Source organism: Chenopodium quinoa, unplaced genomic scaffold (genome assembly GCF_001683475.1).
Source record: "Chenopodium quinoa cultivar QQ74 unplaced genomic scaffold, ASM168347v1, whole genome shotgun sequence".
In the NCBI taxonomy this organism is placed as follows: Eukaryota; Viridiplantae; Streptophyta; class Magnoliopsida; order Caryophyllales; family Amaranthaceae; genus Chenopodium; species Chenopodium quinoa.
In genome coordinates, this window is record NW_018743196.1 from 1909560 (window position 1) to 1927845 (window position 18286).

The window sequence follows — 18286 nt, forward strand, 5'->3', positions numbered from 1 at the left end:
TATACCCAGGAAGAATATGAAATGGGTTTCAGAAACGGGTTCAGAGTGTGCCGAAGAGTCTGCCTTCATGCTGAGCCGAAGTTGGACTGGTCCAAATGTGCTGAATGGGTCCAGGATCCCGAAGACCCTCATATGAAGTATGCAACTCCAGTCGAAGCTGAAATCCTTAAGGCTGAGGAAGCCGAAGAAGAAGCTGAGAGAATGGAGTTGGAGGCTGAACAGAGAGAAAGGGAGGCTCGGCAGAGTGCAAAGCCTGCTTCTTCTGCTGTTGGGGCTGAGACCACCATGGGGCCCAACAATGCTGACCAGTCTGATCCTCGGGCTGAAGCATAGGAACTCGGGCAGTCATCTTCAGAATCTTGCGGTTCATCATGCGCTCAACTTTAGACTTGCCGCTTTCTGAATTTTTGCCTTATTTGTTTTTTGCTTCAGCTTGCCTTGTCGTACAAAACAGTTTATTTTTTTGCTTCTGTACGTATTTCGGCAGCTGTTATTTTCCGCTTGTGGGCGGCTGCCGATATAGTTTCTTAACTTATTTGAACTTGTAGCTCAATTTCTGAGCATAAATTATTAATTTGATGTTCTTTTCCTCAGCTGCTTTGTTTTTGAGTGCTTTACTGTTTCTTCAATTCTGCTGAACATAAACTTGCACTGGTAGTGCTTCTTGCCCCCCCCCCAGAAATTGAAGTATGGCTTCAGCTGAATAAACAATTTCTTTATTTCTTAAAAATGGGTATTCGAAACACAGGGCCAACTGAAGGCAATGCTTCGTATAATGGCTTTCTGGGATACAAGACTCAGTTAAGGCAATATCCCAGAATTGTCCATGGACTCATGCCTTTGGAGAAAAAATCTTACTGAAGCTTGACTTCAGCTGAAAGACTAGAGTTCTTTAAAAAGACGAGTTTGCCAGCAATCAGAAACCCAGTTACCCGAAGGCGAAGGTTTCAGACGAGGCTGAATAAACAATTTCCAACAGTTGTTGTTATCCTTGATTTTCTGTCTATCATTGAAAAATGGATATCCGAAACACAGGGCCAACTGAAGGCAATGTTTCGGATAATGGCTTTCTGGGATACAAGGCTCAGTTAAGGCAATATCCCATAATTGTCCATGGACTCATGTCTTTGGAGAACAAGTCTTACTGAAGCTTGACTTCAGCTGAAAGACTAGGGTTCTTTAAAAAGACGAGTTTTGTCAGCAATCTGAAACCCAGTTACCCGAAGGCGAAGGTTTCAGACGAGGCTGAATAAAAAACCCTTAAAGAGTAGATAGAACCGAGAAAACTTTGAAAGGATAAAAAGTTGCGAATATTTATATAAATGGCGGCTCCAAGGCCTTTCATTAATTCAAAATGTACTTACAAAGATTGTTCTGCCCCGAAGGGTTTACACATGATATTTTTTCAGTACATCAGCGTTCCAGTGATTTTTCAACTCAGTTCCATCCAACTGCCGAAGTCGGTATGTCCCTGGTTGAAGCTCATCACAGATTTCATAAGGCCCTTCCCATGCAGCTGAGAGTTTCCCATGGATTCGACCTTTCTGAACTGCAGCAGCATTCCGAAGGACAAGGTCTCCAATTTTAAGAGGCCTTGCATGGACCCTTCGGTTATAAAATTTGTTGATTCTCTGCTTATAAGCGGCCATTCTGTCTCGGGCTGAGTCTCTTACTTCGTCGAGGAAATCGAGAGATTCCCTCATCAGTCGCTCATTCTCAGCCGAGAAGTGGTGCACTCGTAGGCTCTCAGAGGCAATTTCCACTGGAAGAACGGCTTCGGCACCATACACCAGTTCAAAAGGTGAATAGCCCGTTGCCTCTTTTTCAGTTGTCCGAAGGGACCAAAGGGTTCCAGGGAGCTCCTCCAGCCACTTGGACTTTTGATCTTCCACCCTCTTCTTGAGGGCATTTAGGATCTGTTTATTTGCAGCTTCGGCTTGTCCGTTACTTTGCGGGTGGCATACCGCTGAATATGCCAGTTTGATGCCGAACTGATCTGTATACCGCTTCAGTGGTAAGTTATCAAATTGCCTCCCATGATCGAAGACAAATACTCTCGGGATGCCAAAACGAGTGTGATATTCTGCCAGATAAATTTTCTGACAGTTTGCTCTGTAATGTTCGAGGCTGCTTCGGCCTCGATCCATTTACTGAAGTAGTCAACACCAACTATCAGCCATTTTTTCTGGTACACAGCCTCTGGAAATGGTCCTAGTATATCCAGTCCCCATTGGGCAAACGGGAGTGGATTAAAGATCGGCTGAAGATCCCTTGCTGGCTGGTGGATAACTGGAGCGTATTTTTGACATTTTTCGCATTTCCGGACCAGCTCCTTAGCATCTGCGATCATGGTGGGCCAGTAATATCCATCCCTCAATGCCTTGTGGGCTAAGGTCCTTCCCCCAATGTGGTTCCCACAGATGCCGAGGTGAATCTCCCGTAGGATATAATCTGCATCTGTTGGTCCTACGCATTTCAGCAATGGGGCTGAGAAGGACTTTTTCAGAAGTTCCCCCCTGAAGACAATGAACCTTGAGCTGGTTCTCTTCATCTTGGAGGCCAAAGCTTTATCTTCGGGAGTTTCTCCCCAAAGCTTGAAAGCTAGGATGGGGTCCATCCAACTAGGCTCTGGGTCAGCGCAGCACACTTCAGGTGCTTCGTCGACACTTCTCTCTCGACGCACTTCTACATATACAGATCTGTTCAGCTCGGTAAGAGTTGAACTAGCAAGTTTGGAGAGTGCATCGGCTTGAGTATTCTGACCCCTTGGGATCAGCTGAACCTCAAAAGTTTTCAGCTCTGCAATGACTGACTTGGTCTTGGCAAGATAAGCTATCATGGAGGGCTCTTTGGCCTCGTAGCTGTCGCTAATCTGATATGCAACTAGCTGAGAGTCTGTTTTCAGGCAGACATGATCGGCTTCCAGGGAGATGCACAATTCTAGGCCGGCGATTGCTGCCTCATATTCGGCTTCGTTGTTCGAGGCCTTAAAAGAAAATTTTAGTGCATACTCGAAGGATTTGCCTTCGGGAGAAGTTATCACTACTCCTGCCCCCGAACCGTTTTCGGTGGAAGATCCATCCGTAAACACGGTCCAGACTTTCTTTTCATTGTCTAGCGCTTCTTGGTATGAGCATTCAGCCAAGAAATCCGCTAGAGCTTGAGCCTTAATGGCAGCCCTCGGACAGTAGCTTATGCTGAATTCGGTGAGCTCAAAAGCCCACTTGGCTAGCCTACCAGATTTTTCAACCTTGCCAAGAACTTTTTCCAACGGCTGATCAGTTAAGACCACTATCTGATGGCAATCAAAATAGGGCCTCAGCTTCCGAGCAGCTACTACTACCGCGAAAGCGACTTTCTCGAGTAGAGGGTAGCGAGTCTCGGCATCCGTCAGTGTATGACTGATAAAGTAGATCGGCTGCTGACTTTTACTTTCTTCCTTCAGCAGTACTGCACTAATGGTGGCTGGGCTAACGGCCACATACAGGTACAAAGTTTCTCCTTCTGCTGGGTTAGCCAGCGTTGGGAGTTGAGCCAGATGCTCCCGAAGCTGTTTAAAGGCGTCTTTTTGCTCTTCCTCCCAAACGAGCTCTTTTGTTTTCGGGAGTTTAAGGGCTTTGAAGAAAGGTAACCCCTTATCCGAAGCTCTGGAAATGAACCTCGAGAGGGCTGCCATTCTTCCGGTGAGCCGCTGAACATCCCGCTTTGTTTTCGGCTCAGGAAGGTCGAGCGCTGCTTTGACTTTAGAGGGATTGGCATCAATCCCCCTTTTGCTGACTATGAACCCAAGGAATTTCCCTGACTTCACGCCGAAGACACACTTCTTCGGATTCAGCTTCATTTGATGCTTTCTTAAGGTGGCGAAAGTTTCAGCCAGGTCCTTAACATGGTCCTCAGGTTTTTTGCTTTTGACGATCGAATCGTCGACATAGACTTCCATGTTTCGGCCCTTTTGATCGGAAAAAACTTGATCCACCAGCCTTTGATAGGTTGCCCCCGCATTTTTCAATCCGAAGGGCATCATTTTGTAATTGTACACCCCAGCGTTCGTGACGAATGCTGTCTTTGCTCGATCGTCGGGGTGCATGAAGATCTGATGATACCCCGAGAATGCGTCCATGAAACTAAGCAAGGCATGGCCACTTGTCGAATCGACTAGCTGATCGATCCTCGACAAGGGATAGAAATCCTTCGGACAAGCCTTATTTAGGTCCGTGAAGTCAACGCACATCCTCCAGGTACCATTGGCCTTCTGAACCATCACCACATTTGTCAGCCATTCTGGATATTGGCAAGGCTCGATGAAGCTTGCCTCCAGCAATTTTTTGACCTCGGCTGCGATGTCTCGGTTCTTATTAGCGGAGTAATTCCGCTTCTTTTGCTTAATTGGTCGACACGTTGGGTCAACATTAAGCTTATGGGAGATGAGGTCTGGACTTATCCCGGGCATATCAGCTGCCGAGAAAGCAAACACATCTCTGTTGTCCCGAAGGAGCTGAATAAGTTCACAACGGGTGTTCGGATCAAGGTCCATCCCGATTGTTACACATTTCTCAACGTCTCCTTCGGCCAACTCAACTGTTTCAGTCTGTTGGTCCATGTCCATTGCTGATGGACTGGACTCTTCAGAATCTGGCCTGCTGCCTATGTCAGCAGGTGTCTCAGTCTTTTTGTTCTTCGGCTGGCTCTCTGAGTCTTGCTGTTCAGTTGAAGAGCTAGCCTTTTCCCTTTCGGGCCCTTTACCTCTGGGTACAGATCCTTGGGCCGAAGCACTTAGGCCTTTCGGCTTTTTTGTGCTTGGCTCTCTTTCTTTTTCTTTCTCCTCCTCATCCTTGTCGTCATCTGGGCGACTACTGGATGGCTTTAGGTAGTTGCACCTTCGGGCGTCCTTTTGGTTGCCCTGTATCCTTTCGGGGAAGCCAGCGTCTGAGACGTAAATCATCAGCTGATGATAAGTTGAGACGACCCCTTGGATCTCATGAATTATGGGTCTCCCCAAAATCACGTTGTACACTGAAGGAGCGTCAATGACCAAAAATTCAATCATGACGTTCTTGGCTGCCTCATCGCAGCCGATGGTGATAGGAAGTGTCACCTTCCCATCTGGATAAGTTGAAGCCCCGTTGAACCTGGATACCGGGTAGGGTACCGACGTAAGGTGCTTGGGCTTCAGCTTGATTTGATTGTAGGCCTTTCGGAACAGAATGTTTGCTCCGCTGCCACCGTCAACAAGGACCTTACTGACGTCGTGGTTGGCCACCGTGGCGATGATCACCAACGGATCCTCGTGAGGGAACGTTATCCCCCGGCAGTCGGCGGCTGTGAACGTCATGTTCGGCACCGGCGATTGGGGAGACTAAATGTCAGCGTTGTTCACCTGGTGAGTCAAAGCCCTAAGGTGTCGCTTGTGCTCCCTCCGAGAGCATATTCCTCCCGAGATAACATTGATCGGAGAGAATTTCCCCTCCGGCTTTTTACTGTTCTTCCGGGGGAAGTCGAGGTCTTGCCGAGAGTCCTTTGCTGACTTCTCGGACTCTTTTTTCTCGCGGTGATCCGCGATGTATTTTTTCAAATATCCCTTCCGGACCATGTCCTCTATCTGGTCCTTCAGTTGGATACACTCCTCAGTGTTGTGTCCCGGAGATTCGTGGAACTCGCACCACTGATTTTTATTTTTTCGCTGATACCACTCTGGGAGTGGTCTCGGCTTTCGGTAACTCTGCTCCTCCTTCGTCACGCTGTAAATTTTGGCGCGTGGAAGAGAGAGCGGAGTGTAGGACTCGTATCTACCTGTGTATGAGGCAGATTTTTCCTTCTTTGGGTCGCTGGCCGAAGATTGCTCCGAGGCCTTTGACTTTCCCTTTGCCTTATGGCCTTGGACTTCAGACAAGGGTATTTGTCTTTGTTTCCCTCCCCCGAATTCAGGTTGGGTTTCGCTTTGTTCCATTCTTCGGCTCGGATGAACTTATCCGAGGCATTCAGAGCTTCCTCCAAGGTCTGCGGGGTATGCATGACCATGAAGTCTAGGAACTTCCCGGGCTGAAGGCCATTCTGCATTGCAAAAACGGCTAGCCCTGGTCCAGCTGAGAGACGCTGGATGACTCGTTACTGAAACGGGTCAGATAGTCTCGGAGGCTTTCGGTTTCCCCCTGTTGCAGACTCATGAGTTCTGCAGTAGTCTTCTCTCGGCGGTTTGCCGTGGAAAACTTGCTCCTAAATTTGGAGGACAGATCATCCCACCCTGTTATGGAGCCTTGCTTTACTCCCTTGGAGATCCACGCTTGCGCGACCCCCTTGAGAGTGGTTGGGAAATATTTGCACCAAGTCGCTTCGGATCTGGGGCAAAGATGCATATGAGTCTCATACGAGGCCACGTGGTCCTTCGGATCCGAGGTCCCGTCATATGTGATGTGCGACGGTATTTTAACCGTGGGCACGTGCTCTTCCAGTATCCATTGCTCGAATGGCGAACTGGCGGGTAGCATAACGGCCTTGCCCTTGTTCCTGGCCGAAGGGACCGCGCTCCGCCCTCTTAGAGAGGTAGGAGTGGTTTTCGTCCCTGGCTGGGAAGTCTGGGCCTCGGCCGCAGGGAACGAGAGGCGACTGTGCACGCTCGGTTCCTTGCCGCCGAGTCGGTCGAGGACGCTTCGGCGAACAGTCTCAGGTCGTTCTCGGTGAGTAGATTCTGGCCGAGAAGCTGAGCTGCTGCTCTTGTGCGTTTCTGGTCGGGAGGATGAGGATCCTTTGAAAAATTGAGGGTTCTTTTTCCTCTCTTTTTCAGTTTTCCAGGTATCCTCTTCCCACTCTCCCAGTTCCCGGGAGGAAGGAAGCTTCCCACCATCACGGTCTAGCTTCCTCCGTTGATGCCGGGTATGCGGAGGAGTTCGATCACGAGGTGGTGGCATATTTTGTGCCCTCATTGCCTCCATGAGCACTGCCAGCGCTCTTGCCACCTCTTCCGAGCTGGGCCCCGCCAAAGGGGTCCTCGGCCGAGTATGGGAATGAGAGCGCACAGTCGATGGTTGGCTTTGGGGCACTGAATGTGTCCTATGATCGGACTCACCCCTGCTAGACCGAGAGTGACTCGGCCTATGATGAGAGTTATGAATTACGGGAGAAAGGGAATCCTCCCTGTATGATCCTCCCCCCGAGCTGGCACCCTTGGGAGAGTTCCGGTCCGGCGAGGGTGATGGTGTAGGGGTTTTAGGCTTTTCGCCTGCTCCTTGACGGAGGCCTTTGCTCTTGCGGTTCTTAGCCATTGCTACTAAGATTATTGCAAGATGATCTTGGTTAGAAATTTGGCTTAAAGATTTTTGAAAGTCTTCCCCACAGACGGCGCCAAATTGTTTCGGGTGAAAACAATGGGACCTTGTCGAAGGTCCGATGAAGTGGAGAAGACTAGATTCGATCCAAGTAATGTTGGGCCGAAGGTTTCCTGCACAGTAAACACACGTAAACTAGCCTCGGGGGTGTTGCCGAGGAAGGCCCCTCCGATGCTAAAGTCAGTACAGTGTGTAGAAAGAGAACACTATGCAAGAGAATTAATTGCTTGAGGCTTTGCTTGAATGAATGTACAAATGTAATATTGATGGCTTTTATACCTCTGCATACATGGAGAAGTTGGGCCTTAGCCCAATTGGCTTGCCTTGAGGACTGATCTTTGACTTTAGCACAATTGGAGAGATGAACCTTGACCTTGGGCTTTTAATTGGATCATTTAATGCCTAGGCCCAATTGGACTAAATTGGACCCAAACAAAGACCAACACAATCGTTAACAACATAATTCTTTCTTAGCCCTTTCTAGACACGACCCATTAAAGTATCAGGCCCAATAATATTGGGTTTGCCTAACCCGACCCGTACCCAACTCTATTCAAGTTTGTGCACATTCGGGTTAATGCTAGAATGCGACACATAATGGATGATTAAACTTTAAACTCTTACATCGGTATTATCGGAGCTCCCTCACTAGAGGCTCACCCATCTGCTGCTGCTGCTTCTTCGATATCATCGACTCACATAACACAAACACACCAAACAAACAAACTACTACAAACTTCAACCATTTTATTAATTTGTCACCAACTTTTAATCAAATTCAACCACTACCCTTTTCTTCATTCATTAATTTTTGCAAGAATTTCAGAAGAATCTCAACAATGGCGATCTCAATGTCAGCTTCTTCTTCTTCTCTGAATTCAGCTATTTCTGAAACACCCACCTCTAATTTTCATAATTATCATCATTCTACTTCCAAAGTATCATTCTCTTTCACTCCTAAGCCCAAGCTTGGCCTCATTTCCAAGGTTAATTCTTTTCTTTCTCTTCTTTTAATTGGTTGATGCAATGAATTTTTCTCAACAACAATTCATTTTTTATGCAAAATTATTGTATTTGTTAATTAAGTTCAACTTGATTTCGGGTAGCAATATTGCTGTTGATTTTTGAGCTTGAATTTTTGTGGGTTTTGTTTGGGTTTTATGATTTAATTTGATTTGCTGAAATTTATGAATTGTTGAAAAATAAGAATAATATTAACATAGAATGTTGTGGTTGATGAAAAACCCAGGTTTTGTTATTTTAATCGGTAGTATATTATAAAATAAATTTTGAATAGTTAGCTCATGATCTTTTGCTGTGTATGTAGTCACACTGACTTTGTTATACTATTTTTGTTTCTTTAAATAATAATCTGTACTTCTGTACAAACACGAACACGAACTCAACACGACCCGTTTACTTGAAATGCCAGCACAGTGCAATGCCTATGTAGGCTATACCATATTTAAAGAGCTAATAGTATTGAACTGTATTAAATAATATTGATTAGAGTGTGACATTATATTAGCTGATCCTCATCCAAGTAGTGTTTATCATTCATTGAGAATGAGGTCTGTATATTTTGTTTCAAGAAGTGTGATGTGATGCCCTTTTAGGAATTTTATAGAGTAATTGATTGTGATTTGCGCGTTGAGTGAATGAGTGGCCTTATAGAGGTGTAAAGTTTTATTACATGGTCATGTTTACTGGTATCTTTTGCTTTATCCTAACTTCTAGAAAACAAAGTGAGAATTGGAGATGAAAGGGTACATTGCATATTCTTGTACATTATATAAATGACCTTTTGTCAAGTTAAGCTCAACTATGTCTAGAAGGGAAAGAGCTCTAGCACGAGAAGTTCAAAGCATATTTACATATATAGTTGTATCATTGTAAAATCAAATGATTTTTCCAATAGTAGAGGAAAGTTTTTAATGTCATTAAAATATACTGTATGTAACTATGCTAAGGTGTCCTGTTCTTGATAGTTGAGAAATTCGTGCCTAGAAACGAGTAAATTATAGGAGAAAAAGGTGAAATAACTAAGAGAAACAATTTGAACAATAAGATTTGGTTAAGGACTGTTGGTATATTGTTTTTACAAGTTTATTGTTGCTTGGTTTCGGCTGATCCAAATCATTTTTAATATGAGACTTATTATTGCAATAAATTTTTGTTGTCACCGTGTAGACTCTTTCAAACCGCATTGTTGCCGTTAAAGCCCAATTGAATGAGGTGAGTCTCCTTATGTCATATTGATTTAATGATCTCTTAAGCAAGTGTGAAGATCCTTTTTTGACTAATTTGTCTTTTAAGGTTACCTTGGGTGGCTCTAACCATGCTCCACCTACACCACAAGCAAAATCTGGACCAGCAGCCCAAGAAACGAAGAATGATGAGCAGCCTAGGGAAACTTCCCCGACTGTCTCAGCTTCAGAAGAAACAGTTTCTGATTTTTTAAGCCAAGTTGCCAGTCTTGTCAAGTATATAACTTTCTTCTTTCTCACTGACACTACTGACACAGTCATAGAGAATATGAGATGGCTTTAGAGAGGTTAGGGAAACCAGGGATAAATGAAGAAATAGTCAGGAAATAATCCGAAATATGGATGTGATAGAAGAAAAAATCAGCATTAATAGGAAAGATAGTGATAATGAACTACACAAAGAATAACCATCATAAAAATTCCATATCAATGTGGAAAGAATTGAATTGAAATACAAAAATAATATTAATTAATACTAAGTACAATATTTGTGTACTATTTTTTTGTTATAATATTATTGTCAAATTGAAAGGAAAGAAGGGAATTAAATAAAATGATAAAGAATAATAATATAGAATGGTTACAGAGATTTTTCTTTCGTTTATTTTTTTTAATTTTTTTTTTGTTATTTTCATTTTCAACCACTAGGTTTCTGAAATTAATTTCACCTTCTATATTTTGTGCTCTAGGCTTGTGGATTCTAGAGACATTGCAGAGTTGCAATTGAAACAACTTGACTGTGAGATATTGATCCGTAAAAAGGAGGCTATTCCACAATCACAGAGTCCTAACCCTACACATATGGTTACAGCGCAACTGCCTCCTCCAGTAGCACCTTCCCCAGCTCCTGTCTCCTCGACACCTACTCCTGCTCTACCAGCCCCGGTTCCTGCTGCCAAATCAGCGAAACCATCACTTCCACCTCTTAAGAGCCCTATGTCAGGCACATTCTATCGTAGTCCAGCTCCTGGTGAGCCGCCATTTGTGAAGGTGGGTGTATACCTCTTTTGTGCATGTGCATCAGTGCATGCACACGCAGCGTATTACTGTATTCCTATACCCTTTTATACTTTTATCAAGTAAGGTGAACAATTTTTTAATGTTGCCTTAGGTTGGAGATAAAGTTCAGAAAGGACAAATCATATGTATTATTGAGGCCATGAAGTTGATGAATGAAATTGAGGTATGTCATGAAACAGTACGAGTTGTGTTTATGTGAAGGTATTATAGTTTTTTTATTGATGCAATGCAACAAGATGAATTGGCTCTGGTTTTTGTATTTGTCATACTTATTGATCATGTTATATTGAAAACAATTTGGTATCGGATTTGGTATCTGACATATTTTTACTCAATCAAATAATGCCAATTAGGAATTGGAGCTCTGAAGTGATGTACTTGTAAGAGTTGTACCATAGTTTTCGCTTTTAAAATATTAATTTTTTAAAAATCACGTATGATGTGTTAGATTGGAAAGAAGATTGGTTCTTTTTTCCTTCTCTGTAAACATTATGCATGGGTGATGGACTACATACACCATGCCTTCTATTTACTAGTATTTATTTGAGTTTATCAATATTGGTACTGACCATCACTGAACCTGGCACGCCAACGTGTGTGATTATGCTGCCTTCTTGAGCCCTGCTTATCCCGCAATGGCCACATGTGCAAACCAGAACATTGTGGTCTGTGAGGATTCCTAAATTTGTGGAAACGTTCATCTTTTACCCTGTGTGTCCTAATGTTATTCTTGAAAATCTTCGAAGATTTCAGCTGTAATTTGTTGCATTTCTTTCTGTCTGTTCTGTACAGGCTGATCAATCTGGAACTGTGGTTGAAATACTTGCTGAAGATGGTAAACCCGTCAGCCTTGATACGGTAAGCTCACTAGTCACTAGTACCAAGTTATGTAGATTGCTGTCTTTTGTTGTTCACTTAAACTTATTTTGACCTCATTGGTACATGCATTGCAGCCCCTACTTGTAATTCAGCCTTAAAGAGTCATTGGTTGCTCGAGCTCCACCGTTTGCGTTCATATGATTTTCTGTCAGATATCGACCTCGTTAATATGTACTATTATTAGTGTTGATAAGTATTAGGTGACTCGTACTTCGTTGCTTTGTCCGCCCGATCGGGCGGACATTGCCCGGTCTGACCGGGCGGAAGAAGAAGAGGTGCCTGGCAAATTCGTTGAAGAAGCTGCTCTCGCGCGCCCGATCGGGCGAGCTTTCGCCCGACCGGGCGAGCCTTCGCCCGACCGGGCGGACATTGCCCGGTCTGACCGGGCGGAAGGGGTTTTTTGGAGTACTTCGGTTGTTGGAAAAGACGTGTTCTCGCGCCCGATCGGGCGGGCCTTCGCCCGACCGGGCGATCTGGGTTTTTTCAGCGATTACGAATTTAATATTTATCATATTGTGATATTGTAACCTAAGTATATCTTAATTAGGAATCACTACTATATAAACTTCCTATTATCATTATTAGGGTAACGGAGAGAGAAACACAAGAGAGAGAATACTTTGAGTGATTAAGTTCTTCATTGTAATCTTTGTAATCTTTGCCAGTTTATAGTGAAATCATTCGATCTCGGTGCCCGTGGACGTAGCTATCACATCGATAGTGAACCACGTAAATTCTTGGTGTTGTTCTTATTGTTTGCATTGAATTTCTTTATTGTTTTCTTGTTTGTTTACGACCTTTGCTTCCGCTGTCGCACAACAATTGGTATCAAGAGCTCAGGTTCAATCCTTGGAGAGTTTCTTGAAGATAACAATGGCAGGAGATTCAACAATAAGAATTGAGAAGTTTACCGGGAAAAATAGTTTCGGGCTATGGCAAATTAAGATGAAGGCTCTGTTAAAACAACAGCAGATATGGCGTCCGTTGGCTCCAAAGAGTACTACTTCGGAGTCAGGAGACGGACCGACTGACTCGCAGTTAGAAGTTATGGAAGAGAAGGCACACTCTACCATATTACTTAGTCTTGATGATCAAATCATCACGGAGGTTGCTGATCAGGAAACGGCGGCTGGATTGTGGCTGAAGCTGGAGTCATTGTATATGACTAAGTCGTTGACCAACAAATTATTACTGAAACAGCGGTTGTTTAGCCTCCGGATGCAGTCAGGTACTTCCTTACGGGAACATCTAGAAAAACTTAACTCTATTTTGCTTGATTTACGTAATTTAGATGTTAAAATTGATGATGAGGATGCTGCGTTGATTTTACTTGTATCTCTACCGTCTAGCTTTGAGAATTTTGTAGAGTCTTTTGTTGTTGGTAAGGATTCTATAACCTTAGAAGAAGTGAAGGCAGCACTTCATACTAGGGAACTCAGAATGAAAGCTACGAGTGATAATGGGGATAATGGTAGTGGGTTATTTGTTAAGTCCGGAAAGTCTAAAAAGAATAAGGGGTTTAACAAGGGGAACAATGCTGGGTCGGGTGCTGGAAACGGCAAGGATGGATCTAGTAAAACTACTACTAAAACATGTTATTACTGTAAAGAACCGGGTCACTTTAGGAATAATTGTCCGGTGAGGAAAAACAAGTCCCAGGCTGCTGTAGTTGAAGAGAAACCGAATGAGAGCTATAATTCAGAGGAAGATTTAGCATTAGTCAGTTCTGCTAGGTCTGATGATTTATCTGATAACTGGGTTCTAGATTCGGGGTGTTCGTTCCATATGTGTCCACGTCGAGATTGGTTTGATACATATGAACCTCGCAATGGGGGTATGGTTATAGTCGGTAACAATGCTCCATGTAAGGTCACAGGTATTGGTTCCATGAGGTTGAGGACTGTTGATGGGCGGAGGTTAACTTTGACTAATGTACGGCATGTTCCTGCTTTAGGAAAGAATCTGATTTCATTGGGTACCCTGGATGAATTGGGGTACAATGGTGTGTTTTCAGATGGGGAGTTGTGTATTTTCAGAGGTTCTGAGTTGGTACTTAAGGGTATCAAAAGGAACACCCTCTATGTTTTTGAGGGTGTTACACTGCCTAGTTCTGCGGTTTGCGCATCTGTATCTCACCAGGAGATGACTAAGATTTGGCACATGAGGCTTGGTCATATGGGGGAGAAGGGGATGCAGCTATTGTCCAAGAGGGGTCTTCTATCCGGGGTCAAGGTTGCCAACCTTGAATTTTGTGAGCATTGTGTGTTTGGTAAGAAACACAGGTCAAAGTTCAGCAAGGGTGCTCACATTACTGATGCAGTGCTCGATTACATCCATTCAGATTGCTGGGGTCCATCTAGAGTTGAAGGTATGGGAGGTTACCACTATTTTGTGTCATTTGTTGATGACAAGTCCCGATACACATGGCTTAGGTTGCTTAAGTCAAAGGATGAGGCCTTCAAAGTTTTCAAGCAATGGAAAGCTTTGGTGGAAAATCGACAAGGAAGGAAGATCAAGAAGCTACGAACGGACAATGGGCTAGAGTTTTGCAAAGACGAGTTTAATCAGTTCTGTGCAGATGAGGGTATAGGTCGGCATCATACTGTCAGGAAGACACCACAGCAGAACGGTGTAGCAGAACGGGTTAATCAGACACTGCTAGAGAGAGTTCGATGCATGCTCTCTAATGCAGGGCTTGGGAGGAGGTACTGGAGTGAAGCTGTGTTAACAGCTTGTTATGTCATTAATAGGGGTCCTCATTCTGGAATTGATTCCAAGATTCCGTTTGAGATCTGGAGTGGTAAGTTGCCTAATTTTTCGAATTTGAAGATTTTTGGTTGTGTTGCTTATTATCATGTTATTGAGGGTAAGCTGGATCCACGAGCCAAGAAGGGGTGTTTTGTTGGGTACGGGGATGGTGTGAAGGGGTTTAGAATTTTTTCACCTTCGGAGGGTCGGGTCATTCTTAGTAGGGATGTTACTTTCGATGAAAACACCATGTATTCAATTAAAAATGCAGAGATTTCAGATTTGAGAAGGGAAGGAGACAATTTATTACAGACAGATGGGGTACTTGAGGTACATCAGTCTACCATTGCTGATTTACCTCGGGTACAATATATTGATGATGATGCTGATGTTCCAGTGCCGGGTACTCCTGAACCTGAGATTACTCCTACTCATTCTAACTCTGGGGATGAGGTGGAGCAATCTAATCAGGGGTCATCTAGTCAACCTGACACCATTCTTGAGATGCCTAAACGAGTTATCAAGAAGCCTGTTAGATTGATTGAAGAGATGGAGGGAAGAAATTGCTGTGTTGATGCGATGACAGGTTATGCATTGAGTGTAGCTGATGATGTAGAGTCATTTGAACCTGCCACATATAAACAAGCAATTAGTTGTAGTGAGTCTGCGCAATGGCTTGCCGCAATGGGTGAAGAGATGCAGTCTCTTTACAAGAACAGAGTGTGGGAACTGGTAAAGGTACCGGAAGGGAGGAAGCTTGTGGGTTGTAAATGGATTTACAAGAAGAAAGAAGGGTTGTCGGAAACTGAGCAAATACGTTTTAAGGCTAGGCTAGTTGCTAAGGGGTTCAGTCAGGTAGAAGGGGTTGACTTTGTTGAGATATTCTCACCTGTGGTTCGACATACTTCTATCCGTGTGTTATTGTCAATTGTAGCACATTTTGATCTTGAGCTGGAGCAGTTGGATGTTAAAACGGCTTTCCTTCATGGCGATTTGGAGGAGGAGATTCTGATGAAGCAGCCCGAAGGATTCGAAGTTCCTGGAAAGGAACACTATGCCTGCAGATTGCTAAAGTCATTGTATGGACTTAAGCAATCCCCCCGACAGTGGTACAAAAGGTTTGATTCTTTTATGGTTTCACAAGGTTTTGACAGGAATTCATATGATTGCTGTGTGTATCATAGTAAGCTGGATAATGGTTCCATGATTTATCTTTTGTTATATGTTGATGACATGTTGGTTGCCACAAAGAATAAATCTGATATTGCTAGATTAAAGGAGATGCTTAACTCGGAGTTTGACATGAAAGACTTGGGTGCAGCTAGGAAGATTTTGGGTATGGAGATCTACAGGGATCGGGCTAGAGGTAAGCTTTTCTTGACTCAGAAAAGCTACATTGAAAAGATTTTGTCTCGTTTTGGGATGGAAAAATCGAAGCCTATAAGTACGCCAACTACTGTTAGTTGTAAGTTGTCTTTGTCTATGTCACCTCAATCAGAGGAGGAGTTGTCTTATATGTCTAGAGTTCCATATGCAAACGCGGTTGGTTGTTTGATGTATGCTATGGTCTGTACTAGGCCGGATATTGCGCATGCTGTTAGTGTTGTAAGCAGGTTTATGGCTCGACCTGGGAGGGAACACTGGCAAGGGGTGAAAAGGATTTTTCGCTACCTGAGAGGGACAACTGATATTGGTCTTGTGTACGGGAATGGTAGGGAATGCTTGGTCACTGGGTACAGTGATTCTGATTATGCAGCTGATGTGGATACCAGGAGGTCTGTGACTGGTTATGTGTTCACTTTGGGTGGTTCTGTGGTTAGTTGGAAGTCTACATTGCAGTCATCAGTTACGTTGTCAACTACTGAAGCTGAGTATATGGCTCTAACTTCTGCAGCTAAGGAGTCTATTTGGCTCAAAGGCCTAGTAGGTGAACTGGGTATTGCACAGGATTTTGCTACAGTGTATTGTGATAGTCTAAGTGCGATTTGCTTAGCTAAAGATCAAGTACACCATGATCGGACGAAGCACATTGATGTCAGGTATCATTTCTTACGTACTGACAAGAGGATTAAGGTGAAGAAGATTGGGACTGCTGACAACCCGGCTGATTTCTTCACTAAGCCTGTTCCGTTTAGCAAGTTTAAACATTGCTTAGACTTGTTAAATATTGATTACTACGTGATGTAGTAGGCCCTGAGGGGCGAAGTTGGGGAGCTCCTGGTGTAGGTGTGTTGGCCTTAAGGTGGAGCTTGCCCGGGGCTTGTGATGCAGGTGGAGCATTATGAGTTGTTATACTTGGAGACGAGTATGTGATGGGTCTTGGTTGAAGACTTATCGGGATGTATGGCTTATGCATGAGTCTTGCATCGGGTTTGGCTTGAGATGTTTTTCACTATGTCTTGATGGGGTCGTTTGCTGACTACGAGTTCTCGTCAAGGTGGAGATTGTTGATAAGTATTAGGTGACTCGTACTTCGTTGCTTTGTCCGCCCGATCGGGCGGACATTGCCCGGTCTGACCGGGCGGAAGAAGAAGAGGTGCCTGGCAAATTCGTTGAAGAAGCTGCTCTCGCGCGCCCGATCGGGCGAGCTTTCGCCCGACCGGGCGAGCCTTCGCCCGACCGGGCGGACATTGCCCGGTCTGACCGGGCGGAAGGGGTTTTTTGGAGTACTTCGGTTGTTGGAAAAGACGTGTTCTCGCGCCCGATCGGGCGGGCCTTCGCCCGACCGGGCGATCTGGGTTTTTTCAGCGATTACGAATTTAATATTTATCATATTGTGATATTGCAACCTAAGTATATCTTAATTAGGAATCACTACTATATAAACTTCCTATTATCATTATTAGGGTAACGGAGAGAGAAACACAAGAGAGAGAATACTTTGAGTGATTAAGTTCTTCATTGTAATCTTTGTAATCTTTGCCAGTTTATAGTGAAATCATTCGATCTCGGTGCCCGTGGACGTAGCTATCACATCGATAGTGAACCACGTAAATTCTTGGTGTTGTTCTTATTGTTTGCATTGAATTTCTTTATTGTTTTCTTGTTTGTTTACGACCTTTGCTTCCGCTGTCGCACAACAATTAGTTTGTGTTGCAGCTGGTTTATTGCACTCTAAATGATTAATAGGTGGATAGAAAGATAATAATTTTTTTAGATTTTAGTCTATCTTTTTCTCCCTTTAGTCTATGTATGTGAATGATGTTATCCATTATGAAATAAACTTTGATTTCTATTTAGCAAGTAAGCAAGGTATGGAATGTATCGTCAACAACTCGATACCCATCTACCGGTGTGTGATAATGACATGAGTACTTCGACTCCTCTCCCTCGTGGCCTTGCCTTTGCTACAAATCAAAATCGAACCTGGATCTTTTCCTTGAAAGTGAGAGTGACGATAAGGCTCGTCGCCTCGTCCCACGTATTAGCTTACCAATAAAATGCTCGATATTTGTCACTTGCAGTTTTAACAGCAAAGAACTAGTTAAGTGAATGAGGTAGGCAGAATATTAATGATCATACAACCATCAATATTTACGGTAGAATTATGAGTGTTGTTTACAAACCAAAGGATCTAGATAAATAAGCAAAGCAAAGTGTAATAGACCACGAATCACAAGTAATTTAAGGGAAATAATGAGAACATACAAACAACTTCATCCCTCAACTAATACAGTGTATCTTCATTAGGATCGTGATACATATTGGTACTAGACCACGAATCACAAGTATATGCATGAAGCGAACAAGCCCTTAGTCATTATTGGTACTCTAATGAGTCCAATCCATCCATTACAATTACTCCCTTCCTTTTCATAATATTAGTCCCGTATACTATTTTGGGTATTTCAAAAAGATCTACCCATATTGAATATATTTAATTTATAACTTGATTTGTTTGGAATTAATTGGTTGTGGATTGATAATATGACTCCAAGTAAAGAAATCTATACTTTAAATTATGCAATTATGAATTGTTTTTTCCTAATAAAAAATCAAAAAAATTTAAATAAGGTACATTAATTATGAATTACGTTGTACTTTAATGTT

At 43.5% G+C, this 18286-nt stretch overlaps 1 protein-coding gene across 1 annotated transcript; it reads left to right on the plus strand.

The window, feature by feature from the left end:
• Positions 1-7923: 7923 nt before the first annotated feature.
• On the plus strand, positions 7924-17475 carry LOC110733108 (biotin carboxyl carrier protein of acetyl-CoA carboxylase 1, chloroplastic-like). Its single transcript, XM_021913126.1, has 8 exons — positions 7924-8308; positions 9513-9557; positions 9639-9805; positions 10279-10579; positions 10701-10772; positions 11402-11467; positions 11563-11667; positions 17319-17475. The coding sequence occupies exons 1-7, from the start codon at positions 8162-8164 to the stop codon at positions 11584-11586; spliced, it is 822 nt and encodes a 273-aa protein (XP_021768818.1). The 5' UTR covers positions 7924-8161; the 3' UTR covers positions 11587-11667; positions 17319-17475.
• Positions 17476-18286: the final 811 nt, after the last annotated feature.